This window comes from Garra rufa, chromosome 19 (assembly GCF_049309525.1).
Source record: "Garra rufa chromosome 19, GarRuf1.0, whole genome shotgun sequence".
Classification (NCBI taxonomy): domain Eukaryota; kingdom Metazoa; phylum Chordata; class Actinopteri; order Cypriniformes; family Cyprinidae; genus Garra; species Garra rufa.
This window is the reverse complement of record NC_133379.1, coordinates 21597436-21614124: the sequence shown is the minus strand read 5'-3', so window position 1 is coordinate 21614124 and position 16689 is coordinate 21597436. Positions and strand designations below refer to the sequence as shown.

Sequence of the window (16689 nt, the reverse complement as noted above, 5' to 3'; positions counted from 1 at the left end):
GTTAAAAGTTTTAAATACTGCATAAATTCCATTTGACTGAAATGCTTGTATTGAAACATTTTGCATTCTACTTGTGATAAAACTTGTTTTGTGAAGGATGGCCACTGTGGTAGGAAGCTTTTTAGCTGTGTTTATGATCAATCTGCATAACAGTGACTGTAAAATATGTCGTTTTGGTACATATTTTATGGTACATGTTTTATGTACCTACATCCTCTTCTGTTAAAACCACTGATCTATATAAACAACAGTATGGATTGCATGGTTAATGTACTACTAACTTATTCTGTCTAAATCATGGAAAAAAAACATGTGGAAGCTGCTAAATCATATAGTGAAGGACTTGTTAAGCAGGAAGTGTGCAATATTAATAGTTAATAGTTGGTAATGATATGTATAAGCAGTATTAATTAAGCTATTAGCCTAATATTTCGATAAGAACAAACATGAATGTTGTCAAGATTCTTGCCCTGGAAATCCAGGTTCAGTTTGGCTAACCACAAACGCATTTTGTTCCTCAGGCAGTTTTTTTGCCCTCTTCTCCTTGATTTGAAGTTTTCGCTGTCACTCCAAATGTCTTTCCCGGTCCGACTGTTTAGTACATCCTAAAGCAATACAATTATCCATTTTCAAAAGCAAGAATCAGCAAAATATGCGACTTTCGTTCGTTTCAGCGGCATTGTTTACATTCAGTGCCACCAATGCGGCCGATTGCTAATGTTTTAGTAGCTAGTCTTTAATGTTAGTAGTAGAGTTTGTTAATAATAAGGCAATAATTTCTTATTTTATCACTCTAATACGCAAAAGTAGTAATAATAATTTACTTGACTGATATTAACATTGACAATATTAGTCTTAGCAATACCTAGTTTCAGATCATACACAATTAAATGGTATCGCAAGTCCACAATGTGTGGTTGTTGCTAATGCCCGCACTTTCCTCTTAACCACGTAGTCTTATAAACGTGTCAGGCACAATCCACTTGTTACACCCAACAGCCGACTCAAACAGGATTTGCAGTAGGTAACCTGATTACCGAGTTAGCCCGAACCAGCGGCTCTGCTCAAGGGTCATCACGACTGAGGGCATCACCTCTTATCTATTGACCTCTCTAGATTAATCTAGTGGTTGTTTGGACATTGACTGAGCAGCTCTGGATCAATAGGACCAAAGTTAAAGAAACAGCGCACTCTTCTGGTGCAGAAAGGACCACTTATTTCCCCTGTTTGGCTGTACGACAGTGTACAGTAAATGCTCCTTCAGTATAGCTCCTTCAGATTCCTAAATCCTTTAATCTATGTTGCATGATGCAGTTAGGCGTGTGTAAATGCAATTAAGTTGAAATGTGTTTAAGATTAGGATTTTCCACGTTATCTATCTATCTATCTATCTATCTATCTATCTATCTATCTATCTATCTATCTATCTATCTATCTATCATCTATCTATCTATCTTTTGTCTGTCTGTCTGCCTGTCTGTCTGTCTATCTATCTAGATTATAGATAGATAGATAGATAGATAGATAGATAGATAGATAGATAGATAGATAGATAGATAGATAGATAGATAGATAGATAGATAGATAGATAGATAGATATAAAAAAACTGATTAGTAACATAAAGGCGTAAATAAAACAAAAATCTGAATGCCAAAGAAAACAAAACAAACCCAAAAAAAATATTAATTCTGAACGTAATGAATTGTGGAGTAAATATATAAGAAACAGAGATATTATGTACAGCCCTACAGTCTATGGTACATCCTTGTAGCCCAGTTGATGGCAGTATAACTCTGATTATCACTAAACCACAAGAGAGGAAGAAAAAATTGTGTTGCCAAATCCCGCTACAAAGAAAAAAAAATCGAGAAACAAATATTGTTTTGTGGTATTTCAAAATATTTTAAACTTTAATTCCAGTCCTTAAAGTATCTGAAAAAAGAATACCTTTAACTCTTTAAATTACTTGCAATAGGCTATATATTAAATAATCACCTTTAGTCTAATTTAATTTGTTAGAATTTGCTTTCATATATTTCGGTATTTATTGTGTTTTATATATATACACTTCCTTTGATTTATTGTGGTGTTTACAATGATAATACAGAATTTGTTAATGTTAGTTATATATTTATTAAATTTAGTTAGTTTTCATGTATGTATTTATTTATGTTTATGAAATGAATTTAAATGGAAAATGCGGACATGGCAACACCGAAAGAAACCCTCGTTTAGCCAGGCGCCGGCTCCTCTCGCGTGATTACACGTTCTGGCGTCATACTTCTTTGCGTTAGTCAAGGGAACTGCAGAGCGATTTCACCTGTATTTCTGCACAGAGCGTACTCGTTCATTTAGTATTTTATCGTTTATGCGTTCCTGATTAAACGTATATTTTATGGCTGTAATAGGACGTTGCAACGGATATTTTGGGTAAGATCGTATATGCATTCAGTTACCATCATTACATTCTGCAAGATACAGTCTATGGCTGTGTCTCAAAACCTGTGTTCTGCCTATCTAGACAGCATTTTTGGACATCATAAACGCCCATGATAGCAAAGCAGTCTTGGTAGGCAGCTTTCTTGGTTCATGCATACATTTAAATGTCTTAATGCATCACAATAATGTTCAGTAGAGCAATCGCAGTAGTAATGCACTTTACCATTACTTCTTTGGGAAACGAACAGGGCCAAAATGAACAGTCATATTTACGTTGTTTTGTTTGTATTTGATCATGGCGAATTATTCTCATAGGCACATATAAAACACTTGGTAATAACAGTGCTGTTACTGTTAAAAATTAAACTGTATGCTGACCAAATCATTTTGGTTACTTGAAATAAAATAAGATATACTGTAAATATTAGGTGAAAAAAATTAACTCAAAAACTCAATGGTAATTAGAAAAAAAATTATAAAATTAATTACTATTGAATTACTAAAATTACCAAAACAGAAATAAAGTTATGCTAAATAGAAACATAGACTACCAGTCAAAAGTCTCTTATGCTCACCAAGCCTGTATTTATTTGATCCAAAATATAGCAAAAACAGTAATATTGTGAAATATTTTTACTATTTAAAATAACTCTTTTCTATTTGAATATATTTTAAAATGTAATTTATTCCTGTGATTTCAAAGCTGAATTTTAAGCATCATTACTCCAGTCTTCAGTGTCACATGGTGATTATCATTATCAATATTTAAAACAGTTGAGTACATTTTTTCAGGATTCTTTGATGAACAGAAAGATCTAAAGATTAGCATTTATCTGAACATTATGGAACATTTATAGAAATTAATACTTTTATTTAACAAGGATGCTTTAAATTGATCAAAAGTGATGATAAAGACATTTATAATGTTACAAAAGATTTCTATTTCAGATAAATGCTGTTCTTCTGAACTTTCTATTCGTAAAAGAAACTTGAAAAAAATTCTACTCAGCTGTTTTCAACATAATAATAAAAATAATAAATGTTTTTGAGCAGTAAATCAGAATATTAGAATGATTTCTGAAGGATCATGTGACTGGAGTAATGATGCTTAAAATCACAGGAATAAATTACACTTCAATATATATTCAAATAGAAAACAGTTGTTTTAAATAGAAAAAAATATTTCAGAATTTTACTGTTTTTGCTGTACTTTAGATCAAATAAATGCAGGCTTGGTGAGCAGAAGAGACTTCTTAAAAAATCATTATAAATCTTACTGTCCAAAAACATTTGACTAATAATGTATATGTAAAAAAAAAAAGTACTAAACTGAAATTTAATGAAACCTGAAAATATTAAAATAAAAGCAAAATATAAATAAATACTATAGCAGTATATAATTCATACTGGTTGATAACCCTATTAAAATGCTTATCAAGGTTAGTTAAAAAAGTTTCACAAAAAATTTAATTTTATTAAGAAAAGCTACAAGATAAAAACAGGTTAGATTGACCATAATATGAAGATGAAAATTTTTACACTAACTAATTTATATTTATCCAATTTGATTTGTAGTTATTTTATTAGTTACACTGGCTTATCAATATTGAAATGTTTCTTAAAACACTTGATTTAATAGGGTCACTTCTTCAAATATAGAGCCAAATAGAGTTTTGTTTCCCATATATTGACTCCAAGAAAACCATACACATATTTTGGTCTATATTTTTGTAAGTAATACTTTGTGGTATGGGCAGGATGGCTTGTGCAGACCTTATGTTATAGCTTGCTCTGTGTGGACATCACCGCCACCGTGGAAGAAAACGGCAGCTCATGGCACCTGGCCTACACAAACTCGGGCTCCAGCCCCCTCCCAGCACCACCCGAACACTTGTGCAAGGCCTGCGGAGGCCAGTTTGACACCGTAAGAACGGTAAATCAGGTTACATCTACTCATATTCTGCAATTACAGCAAAAATTGGATTTGAGCATTTTTTGATTTCAATCCATTTCATAGCATGTCTGCGTGGACTGCAAAAACAACTTCTGCAGCCGCTGCTCAGTGCAGATGGACCTCCGGCCGCGGATGTGCCACACCTGTCAGCGGCTCCACTGCACCTTTTTCGAACGGGCAGAGTTGATGAGGCTGAAGGTAAAAGACCTCCGTGACTATCTCCACTTGCACGAAACCCCCACGCAGATGTGCCGAGAGAAGGAGGAGCTGGTGGAGCTGGTGCTGGCTCAACAAACTCCCAGGGGGAGTGGCAGTGCCGAATCCCGTTCACAGCCGTCTGCGGCTCCTCTGCCTTCCCATGCTCTTGCAGAGTCTGAAGCCCTCACGGAGGAGGAGGATGAGGATGAGGATGAAGAGGGTGACGAGGAGGAGGAGGAAGAGGAAGAAGATGGTGATCAAGATGGAGATGGAGAAGGAGAAGATGAAGAGGGTGAAGAAGATGATGAAGATGATGAGGAAGAGGTATGACTCAAACATGCTGTATGTTTGAATATAGTAGTAGCAGTAATATTAGTATTAATGTTTTATTTGCACTTCACTTAGTCCACAGACAGTGAGGAGACGCTGGTGCACAGCAGAAGAGCTTCTCTGTCTGACCTGAGCCGAGTGGAGGACATCGAAGGTCTCAGCGTGCGGCAGCTGAAGGAGATTCTGGCACGTAACTTTGTGAACTACCAGGGCTGCTGTGAGAAATGGGAACTAATGGAGAAGGTCACCCACCTCTTTAATGACCAGAAAGACCTTCACAACCTGGGTACGTCTTTCGACTTGAACACTGTGAAACTATAATAGTGATAAAGTTGCCTAGTGCTTAAAGATCTGGGTTGGTAACCAAGAACTTGCAGTTTTGATTGTTAGTTTGTTTTAATTAATGTATAATGGAATTCTAAAACACAACGGGCCTCATTCATGAAACTTGCATAAATATATGAGTACATTCAAAGGGATTTGCATATAAAACAGACCTTCCTGAAAACTCTGGATTCACAAACACTTCGTAAACGTCAGATTTGATAGTTAAAGGATTAGTTCACTTTCAGAACAAAGATTTACAGATAATGTACTCACCCCCTTGTCATCCAAGATGTTTATGTTTTTTGAGGAAAACATTTCAGGATTTCTCTCCATGTATGGTGCCCCCAAGTTTTAACTTCCAAAATCCAGTTTAAATGCAGCTTCAGAGGGCTCTAAACAATCCCAGCTGAGGAAGAAGGGTCTTATCTAGAAAAATGATTGGTTATTTTTTAAACAAATTGACAATTTATATACTTTTTAACCTCAAATACTCGTCTTGTCTCGTCTCTGCAATGCACATGCGTAGTCTGTGAGATCCGGGTCAATACACTTAGGCTATGTCTCATTTTCTTCCCCAACTTCAAAATTGTCCTACAACGCTGCAGAAGTACAGACCCAGTGTTTACAAAGTGAACATACAAAGCAGATCAAACTTTAAAAACAGGTAATACAGCATTGTAGGACGATTTGGATCACACAGACTACGCATGCGCATCACAGAGACGAGACAAGCCAAGCATTTGAGGTTAAAAAGTATATAAATTGTCAATTTGTTTAAAAAAATAACCTTTCGACCCTTCTTCCTCAGCTGGATCGTTTAGAGCCCTCTGAAGCTGCATTTAAACTGCATTTTGAAAATTCAAACTTGGGGGCACCATACATATCCATTACATGGAGAGAAATCCTGAAATGTTTTCCTCCAAAAACATAATTTCTTTACAACTGAAGAAAAAAGACATGAACATCTTGGATGACAAGGGGGTGAGCACATTATCTGTAAACTTCTTGTTCTGAAAGTGAACTAATCCTTTAAACATGTGAATTTGAAATTATTTGTAAATAGAGGGTTTGCACTTATGTCACGATTTGGTCAGTAACCTGGATGCATGGTCATATTGGAGACACTCGGATGTAAACAACAGCATGGATTGCACGGTTAATATACTACTGAATATGTTGTTCTGCTCATTTATGCTGTCTAAACCATGGAAAAAAACATGTGGAAGCTGCTGAATCATATAGAGAAAGACTTGGTAAGCAGGAAAGGGTGCAATATTTTAACAAACTTAATAGCTTAATAGCTGGTAAAGATATTTATGAGCCAGTATTAATTAAGATATTAGCCTAATATTTCACCTACCTGACTGGAAATGATAGGAACAAACACGAAGGTTGTTCAGATTCTTGCTCTGGAAATCCTGGTTCAGTTTGGCCAATCAGAAACGCCTTTTGTTCCTCAGACAGTTTTTTGCACTCTCCTCCTTGATTTGTTATAACTTTTGGCGGTCTAGTACTCCAAATGTTTTTCCCCGTCCGACTTATAAGTACAGCCCAAAACATTACAATATAATTTACCATTTTCAGCAATACTCATCAAAATATGTGAGTTTCTTTCGGTTCAGTGGCATTGTTTACATTCAGTGCAGCTAATATGTCCGATTGATGTCACATTGTGAAAACTCTCTATACGTGCACGCTCATTCACAATTAGCATAATCCCCGTTTATGAATTACAACTACGTACGTTACGTGTCCAGGAACGCTGTGGAATATTCTGGACTCCTTTCTAAAGTTTGGCTTCAGTATAATCCATAAATGCAAAAATAAAGTAATAGGACATATCCATAACATGTTATTCAATTAACGTGTGTCCACCAAAGTGTTTTTAGCCAACTGAAAAAACAACAGGCTTCTGGAAACTGCCAGCGGGTGGCGCTTGAGAACGTTTTGGTGGCACAGCGTTTTTTTCCAGCTGAGATGCTTTGGTTGCTATGATCAATGAAAGAACGTATTACTATATCTCATTTTGAAGAATATTAGTGAATATAAAAATTAAGTAACCAGCAATGTAAGATGTCGGAATGCAAATCATTTGTATAGAATACTTTTGTCAAAGTCGCCATTTGAAGCTAAACGCAGACGTTTAAACAGACAGGCTAATGGATGAAACCTGCTATAATTACTCTACTTTTAAAGAATTTGATTTAAATAATAGGTCTACATAATATTCAAATATGCAGTTCATAGGGGACATAATGTATTAGCCCTACAGCTACAGCATGAAATACTATTTAAACCCATTTTACATTTACCTATATTATCTATATTATGCTAGTTTATATCTCATATTTTATAACTTAAAATTAATAAAATTTAACTCAACAATAGCAAGTTTGTCAATCCCGGGGCGAAAAAGGCAGAAGTGTGAGGTATAAACTCATGATTTTAAGCAGAGGAGAAAAGAGATAATGACGAGTTGTTTTTTCTTATCAGAATTATAAGACATAATCTCCTCCATTGATTGGATGGCTGGGTTAAAAAGTGACAGTGACAACCATTGCGTTTTACCAAAGACTATAGAAATACAAAGACGGACCTCTTGTTTTTGTGGCATTGAATTAATAAAGCATTATAAAAAAAAGAAAGAAAGAAAATAAATACAAAGACGGTTCACTCCTATACTATGAATGGGAGAAATGCAAAAAGCAACTGCGAAATTTTAATCACTATTTGAGCATAAAAAACACCATTCATGGGGCAGTTCATTTCAGATTTTGTTTGCTGATTTGAAATATGTAATTTAATTGCAAGTTAATCAGCAAGCAGTTTTTAAAATTTTAGATTTAGATAGCACTTAGTCTTGGATGAACTGCCAGGGGGCATTGCAAATATGACTGCCGAGTGAACAGACTGTCCTTGAAAGGGACTTTGGTTTTACCCAAAGTTAAACAGTTACAAAAAAAGACAGGGCAAACAAGCTTGTGAATTATTGTTATGGTAGTGCATTAAAATTCAGTGTGAATGGTTTCCCAAAAAGAACATTTTACACAGCATTTACACGTGGGAGAAAGCAGGTGTACGTTTCTTTCGTGCCAACTAACATGTTGAAAATACATTTGAATTCATTCAAAGATTCATGTCAGCAGCTTTATGAATGATTTATACAAAATCTGTTCTGCTTGTGTTTCATGAATGAGGCCCATTGAAACGTTTTACAGTTTTATGCTTTAGCGTGTGTATTTTATTTTTCCAAACAAGTAGAATGACAGCATCCGACTGTAATAAGCATCCTAAATTATATACACTACCATTTAGAAGTTTGAGAGTCAGAAAGATTTTTTTTAAGAAAAGAAATTACCGCTTGTATTCAGCAAGGATGCAGTCAGTTGATCAAAAGTGACAGTAAAGACATTTATAATGTTACAGAAGTTTTAAACTCAAACAAGAGCTGTTCTTTTGTGCTTTTCATTCATCAAAAAAAATGCTAATTCAAAATAAATCATGACGTGCAGCTGAAAATTAAGCTTTGCCATCACAGAAATAAATTACATGTTAAAAATAGTAAAATAATAAGCAAGTATTTTAATTTGTAATAAGCAGCCTTGATGAGCATATACGTGTTCTTTCAACAAAGAAGTTCCTACTGATCTTACCAGTCCCAAACTTTTAAAAAGTAGTGTAAGTTAAAGGGACAGTTCACCCAAAAATGAAAATTCTGTGAATAATTACTCACCTTTATGTTGTTCCAAACCCATAAGACCTTTGTTCATCTTCAGAACACAAATTAAGATATTTTTGATGAAATCCGAGAGCTCTCTGACCCTCCATAGACAGCAAGGGTCCTACCACGGTCAAGGCTCAGAAACGTAGTAAGGATGTTAAAATAGTCCATGTTTACATTTTTGGGTGAACTATCCCTTTGAATCATGATAGTGTATATACTGTTGTTTTTTCAAATTTACTGAAATTGATGCTCTTGCACTTTCTTTTACTTTCAGTTTCAAATACAAAAACAGAAGCAGGTATGTTTCATGCATACTGTGGCAATTTGCCCCAAAATGCTATATTAAAAACTACTGTACTTGTATCTGATAACTAAATCTCTCCCATTCTTCCAGCTGATCCTGCTGAGCCCAGCGGCCAGGAGGAGAACCTGTGCAAGATCTGCATGGACTCCCCCATTGACTGCGTCCTGCTGGAGTGCGGCCACATGGTGACCTGCAGCAAGTGTGGGAAACGCATGAACGAGTGTCCCATCTGCCGACAGTACGTGGTTCGAGCCGTGCACGTCTTCAGATCGTGAAATTCGGGTGCAAAGAGACAGACTGCCCCCCCTACAGGTTGTTGCTTTTTCACACATTGAGCAACATTTTGTCAACGTTTGCTCACATTTTTTTGATAATGTTCCATTTTGCTGCTTTGTTTATAAGTTTACATGATTAAAAGCACTTATTTGTTTTTTACATAGTGACAGTGTTTAAGTTGTAGCGTCCGAGGTTTGTTGTTGACATTTGCACTTTTTATTTCATTGTAAGGATTTTTACTGTATATCCATCCTTACTGTATGTAAATAATAAGCAAACAAGGTTTAAAGGAAAACGTTGCATCAATTATGGATGTTAATTAGAGGTTGAGATGATGTAAAGAACACATTTAAAAGAGTTGAACATGTTTGGAAGTTTCTAGGATGTGAAAACAGGGTAAGATGGTTGACTTTAATTTTGATTTGGAATAGTTAACAATAGTTAAATCACCACTGTAATGTGACCTATTCAAGGGTCATTCCACTCTTGGTTAAAGAAATGGTTCACCCAAAAAATTACATTTGCTCACCCTCAGGCCGTCCAAGATGGAGATGAGATTGATTCTTCATCAGAACAGATTTGGTGAAATTAAGCATTACATTTGCTCACTAATAGATCCTCTGCAGTGAATGGGTGCCGTCAGAATGAGAGTCCAAACCGCTGATAACAACATCACAATAATTCACAAGTGATCTTAGCGACTCCTTAGCGAATCATTAATGTTTAACAATGTTTTAACTTTAAACCACAGAGTGAATCAAGAGAGAAATATGCATAGATTAGAGTCCAAACAAATATGTCAATGGATTTTGATGTGAGAAGACAACATGGGATGGACTATTTCACTTGAGGAAGCATTATTATGAATTATAGACTCATATTTCGACCAGAAGCAAAGTTAAAATGCCTTAATGATTGATTTGTTTCTTACAAACATGCAACTTTTCTTCTTGAGCGTATGGAAGCCCGTTTCCGCCAGGTCCGAAAAATTCCATGCCTTAAAAAGTCGAAACTATGACTTACTAAGTCGACTTTAAATGTCGTAATTACAAGATAAAAAGTCAAAATTATGACTTAATTAAATCATAATTACAAGATAAAAAGTCGAAATGATGACTTAAGTCAGAAATACGAGATTAAAAAGTCGACTTAACTAAGTCATAATTTTGACTTTTTATCTCATAATTTCGACTTTTTTAAGTCATAAGTCATAATTATGACTTAGTTAAGTCATATTTATGAGATAAAAAGTCGAAATTATGACTAAATACAAGATAAAAATCATTAGACCACTCCTATGACTAATGACTTTTTATCTCGTAATTATGACTTAACTAAGTCAGAAGTTTGACTTTTTATCTCATAATTTCGATTTAAGTAAATCATAATTTCGACTTTTTTTAACTTGTAATTATGACTTAAGTATGTCATCATTTAGACTTTTATAAGCATGGATTTTTTTTCTTCCATATGAGCGACTGGAGTTGTGTTGTAGATTATTGTGATGTTTTTAGCATTGGTTTGGACTCTGATTCTGACGGCACCCATTCACTTCAGAGGATCCAGCAGCGAGTAGGTGAAGCTAATTTCTCCAAATCTTTTCTCATGAAGAAACCAACTCTACATCTTGGATGACCTGAGAATGATTTTTAATTTTTGGTGAACTGTTCCTTTAACTATTACGCACGCTACCAATATTGGTACTTGTTTCTAGTGAGTAGGTGCTATTTTCCAGGCTCTGTGCACTTTTAGATCACAGACTGTCTCATGCTTTGGTCTTAAATCCATATCTTAGGCAGAACCAGTACTTCCAAACTGCCAAGAAACCTTTTCTGGCTTCAGTACATTCTTTGTTTTATTACACCGGTGGATAGTTTTCCACCATTACTAGTATTACTAACAAGTCAGTGTTAGTCAAGGTGCTCATTACTGCCTACATTTATTGTTGTATGATAAAGTGTGTTAACCTAATAAAAAGTTTTCACAGAGTGATAAACGTCAATCATAATTGTACTTTTTTTTTTTTCTCAAAAACTCTAATTTTTAAACTTGAAGACTGGAGATATGATGTTTTAATTATTCAAAAAGTAATTGCAAGTTTGCGAATGTATCAAAACTGTTTGAAATCTTCGTCTGATGCATATCTCTGATTCCTTGCTTTCTTGAGCTGAATGTAGATGGCACTAAGATCCGTCTAAACCATTAAGTCCATCTCTAAAACACAGACGATCTTCTAAACAAAAAGTTAATCTTTTAAATTTTCCTGGTTATTATAAGAGGCTTTTTGACAGGATATGCAACCTGTACATATTCTATATTTTAATAGCTTTGTGTTTTATGTATTTGCATATTTATTAATCAAACAGCCACATTATAAAACTTTAAAACATCTCAATTACTCACTATCGTTTCACTGGCTATTGCAAATGTCTAGTCAGTCCAAACCCAGCATGAACATCCATAACCTAACCACAATATTTTAATAAGGTGATGATGAACACTGAACAGACACGTACAGTAGCAAAAAAATTGGGTGTAAATTTCTGCTCAGTTCCGCGGTGCTTGGAGCTTTCATTTTGTGCTTTAACAGCTCTAGTTAAACAAAAAAAAAACTAATAAATGGGCAGGATGAGATTTATATGTTAAGTATACACCTCTCATCAAAATCTAATTTATGTTATTTGTGTAATAGCAAAGGTGCCCAAATATGTGTGTGCGTGTATGTGCCAAGTGGAGTTATATCCCTTGAAATATCAGTAGGTTGTGTTGCGGTCTGAAGATTTCAATATTTACACAAATAAATATGATCTAAAGCTTAATTAAAACTTAAAGTGGATTTTAGCATTATTCGGAAGCTAAAGTGTCTTTGCACATGAATGCAGCACTGAGAAATTGACTGTTTAGTCAAGTAAAACATTGGATGTGTATCTAGAGAAATATTTATTACAAAAAAATAAGCATATGAGGAAAAAAATAAAAATATATATATAAGAGCTCTGCATGCATGAGCAAAGAAAAAGATAATCGAAAGGTGCTTAGAAATGCCTGAATGAAGTTTTCCAGGTTGAGTTGGAGACACTGGATTCTGTATTAACTTTTGTGTATCCTGTTTGCTTTTGTTTGTTTTTAGATGATTTGAGACTGTGACTTTCTTTTCAACTGTATGAAATATAATCAAGTCAACTGATAACTCAAAATGCTGTTCCGGATGGAGTAAACATTTATCATTTAACTTAGCATGTCAGATTGCCAATATTGTCTTTTAATATGCAGTGAGCCTGATGTGCTAAATACTGTATTTCTGTAAAACACTACATTGGAAGGTGATAAGGTTTATAATTGTTGATAAATTTATATATTTTTAAATTTTGTTACTACCTATGGTTGTTCTTGTGTGAATATTTGTTTTAGTTTTTTTTTTTTTGTATCAATAAACAAACATACAACAGCTGAACATGTGTCACTTGTGGATTAATTTGAATAACTATTTGGTTTTGATTCAATGCTTTAATTATCCACTTTATTCTTTAGCACAGAAGTAAGCCTATGGGTAAGCTTTCTGGTTTATACTGAACTGAACTGAACTAAACTTGCAAATTTTCCTGATTATTGCTAAAAATGGTCAACTATTGTTACGTTTTGGGCTGTACTAATCAGTCGGACCGGGAAAAACATTTGGAGTACTATAGACTGCCAAAAGTTATAACAAAAAAGGAGAAGAGTGCAAAAAACTGTCTGAGGAACAAAAGGTGTTTGCCAAACTGAACCAGGATTACCAGAGCAAGAATCTTGACAACATTCGTGTTTGTTCTTATTGTTTCCAGTTAAGTAGGTGAAATATTAGGCTAATATCCTATTTAATACTGCTTATACGTATCTTTACCACCTATTAACTTCAGTTTGTCAAAATATTGCGCCCTTTTCCAACTTACTAAATCCTTCTCTCCTTGTTTTAATCCGAGTATCTCCAATTTGGCCTCGCATCCGGGTAACTGACCAAATCGTGAGGTAAGTGCTATAAAGTACAGTAAACAGTAAAACTGTTTGCACTACAAACCAGTGTGCTCATAATTAAGATAATACATTAAAATAATATTTTAAGACACCAATATGCAATATCAAGCCGCAAAACGAGCTGTTTTGTACAGTTAAAAATAGCTGGACGCGAAGACCAGAAGCCACATTAAATTTACAAATGGTCGCACCTACTCTTACAGGAAGAAGGTAGATAGAAGTTTGTGTTTTCTAACAGCCTTAAAGTCCCCCTGAAATCAAAATTAAAGTTTTTTGGCTTTTAGTATGAATATATTAGCCTTAAGATTATCTATAGTCTAGTGTGCTTCAAAACAACGACAAAATTCGCGTTTACAAGATATGGGCATTCAAAACTTACAGTCTCGTCACTTCCGCCAATATGAATCAAGGATTTGGATGATATCACCGTGCACTTCAGTTTCTCATCAAACGTTCTGTCCAATCAAATGCTCTCTAGAGTCCGTAGTGTCCCGCCCCCTACACAGAGACGCGGAGCAGATCATAAGCGCTCATATGTGCGGTCGGCATGTATTAAACTACACAGCCTCAGCATGATAATGATCACTATTTCGTTTTAGCAAGTTTCATATTGAATTTGTGGGGTAATTTATTAGTCTGTGGCGGTCATAAGCTTACAAATGCGGCTTTACCGAGCTCAACGGCTCTGGCCCGAGCAGATAGAAATGGAACGCTATTGGCTATTCAAAATAAATGGGCGGGGCTGGGCGATATGTTTTTGTTTCAGTTAAAAGCACGTAAACGCATAGAATAACGCTGCGTGTTTCAAGGCGCTTCAGTGGACCTTTAAAATTAACTTTAGAGACAATTTGCAGTTTTTACAGCAGGGGGAGCCACAGGCCACTAATACGAAACAATAAAATAAAATCATACTACAGAAGATAAAGTTAGCCTGCCCTTTCATCCTCTCAAAACACTTATCGCTATTAAATTTAAAGCCACTCAAATGACAATCAGAAAACCAATTTAAATTTGTAATAGCACTTTAATCAAGTAGGACTAGACGTGTTTCTGTTTCTGGTAACCATAGAAACTGTGACCGGTGCAGATTCAGCAGTCTGCTGCTGTGATTTACTTTCTACTAGTTGAAATGAATAACTATATTTACATGAATGTGGATTAACAAACTCACTAATGACATCGTTAAGAAAACGGGAGAAACCCAAGGTAGGTCGCTCAAACTTTGAGAACTGCGTTCCGATAAAGTTATGAATGCTAACGCTAAGTAGTTTTAACGTTGAGAGGCTGCTGAGAACGTTTAACAAGCCCGCTCGTCTTTAACGTTACAAGTGGTTTTAAGTTGTAATATTTTTTCCTCTTTTTGGGATGTTAAGTCGTATTTAGCCGTTTAAATAAACACTAATGTCTTGAAGTTTAAGTGATGAAAGTCTCTCGGGAGAGAGTTGGCTGAGTTTCCATCATCAAGCGGTTCGTTTCACGTGTTAACATAATGAACAAATCAAAATCATAAAACGTTTATCACTTTGTAGATCAGCAAGATGCTTCATTCACCATCTGTGGAGAAATCTGTAAGTATCTGTATGATGATTAAGTTACATAAAAAGCTTAAAGTGGAAGGCAGGTGTAATCCTAAAGGACTTTAGCTCGTAATGTGAGAAATGTAAATTTAATTAAATACTTTTTGCTATATGAGCCTGTGCATTTTTATGAGGTCCATAAGGCATATGAAACTAATTATTTAAATGAGTCACTAAATTAAGTTTTTTTAAACAAAATAATAATAATATAAAGCCACAGTCTTTGTTAGAGACTCATTTAAATGTTTGAATATTATCTGATTATCTGCTATTATGCCATTAATAAAACGTTATAATAAATAGCCTACGTTTTAAACAAATGATAATGATGATTATAAGATGCTCATCAAAGCTCTATATTTATTTGATCAAATATACAGAAAAAAGTAATATTGCAATTTAAAATAACAGTTTTCTATTTTAATATACTACTTTAAAATATAGATTGATTGTAGATTGATTTTTGAAAGATCATGTGACACTGAAGACTGGAGTAATGATGCTGACAATTAGCTTTGCATCACAGAAATACATTCTATTTTGAAAATATATTAAAATAGAAAACCACTTCTGTATTTTCAATCAATTAAATGTCTTGATGAGCATAAAAGTCTTAAAAAAACAAAAAAAAAAAACCATACAAAATCTTACTGATCCCCAACATGGAATTACAATTGTAAAAATAATGCTTTGAATGCTTTTAAACATTAAAAGTGTTGCATTTAAAATGATAAAACAGCAAATTATTATCAGTATTATTGGCTATTTGTGACCCTGGACCACAAAACCAGTCTTAAATCGCTTTGGTATATTTGTAGCAATTGCCAAAAATACATTGTATGGGTTAAAATGATTGATTTTTCATTTATGCCAAAAATCATTAGGATATTAATTAAAGATCATATTCAATGAAGATATTTAGTAAATTTCTTACCGTAAATATTTAAAAACTTAAAGTTTGATGAGTAATATGCATGGCTAAGAACTTCATTTGGACAACTTTAAAGACGATTTTCTTAATATTTTGATTTTTTTGCACCCCCAGATTGCATATTTTCATATAGCTGTATCTCGGACAAATATTGTCCTATCCTAACAAACCATGCATCAAGGGAAAGAAAAAAAATCGATCCTTATAACTGGTTTTGTGAGAATCATGTTTTCCTATCTCAGTTGCAGTTCCTACAGCAGGGGGAGACAGACATTTGAGTTAAATAAAATAAACAGACAAAATATGGCCTAATTGTAGAGGTAGGCTTTTATCTCTATAGTGATGTTTATAATTAAGCAAATTGTATAATTTAAATACTTGTAATTGTTATAAGTTTGAGTTTGTATATAAAAAATTGCAGAGGCAGAAGCAGGAAGCATGAAGCAGGCAGGAAGGATGTGGTCTAATGGGGCTTTACACAAAGAAGCCAGAACAAACTGCATACAGAATTTCAGATTTCACATCATGATTTTTACACATTCTGGTGTGGTGTGCTTTTAAACAAGTTGGGACAACAGGGTGTGGTTGTCAGACAAGAGCACCGCTACTGTCCT

General features: G+C 34.5%; 1 protein-coding gene across 1 annotated transcript; it reads left to right on the top strand.

Annotated features, from left to right (window-relative positions):
* Nucleotides 1-4457: 4457 nt before the first annotated feature.
* On the top strand, nucleotides 4458-9575 carry LOC141293048 (E3 ubiquitin-protein ligase rififylin). Its single transcript, XM_073825092.1, has 4 exons — nucleotides 4458-4916; nucleotides 4998-5208; nucleotides 9248-9271; nucleotides 9368-9575. The coding sequence occupies exons 1-4, from the start codon at nucleotides 4509-4511 to the stop codon at nucleotides 9550-9552; spliced, it is 828 nt and encodes a 275-aa protein (XP_073681193.1). The 5' UTR covers nucleotides 4458-4508; the 3' UTR covers nucleotides 9553-9575.
* The last annotated feature ends 7114 nt before the right edge of the window (nucleotides 9576-16689 follow it).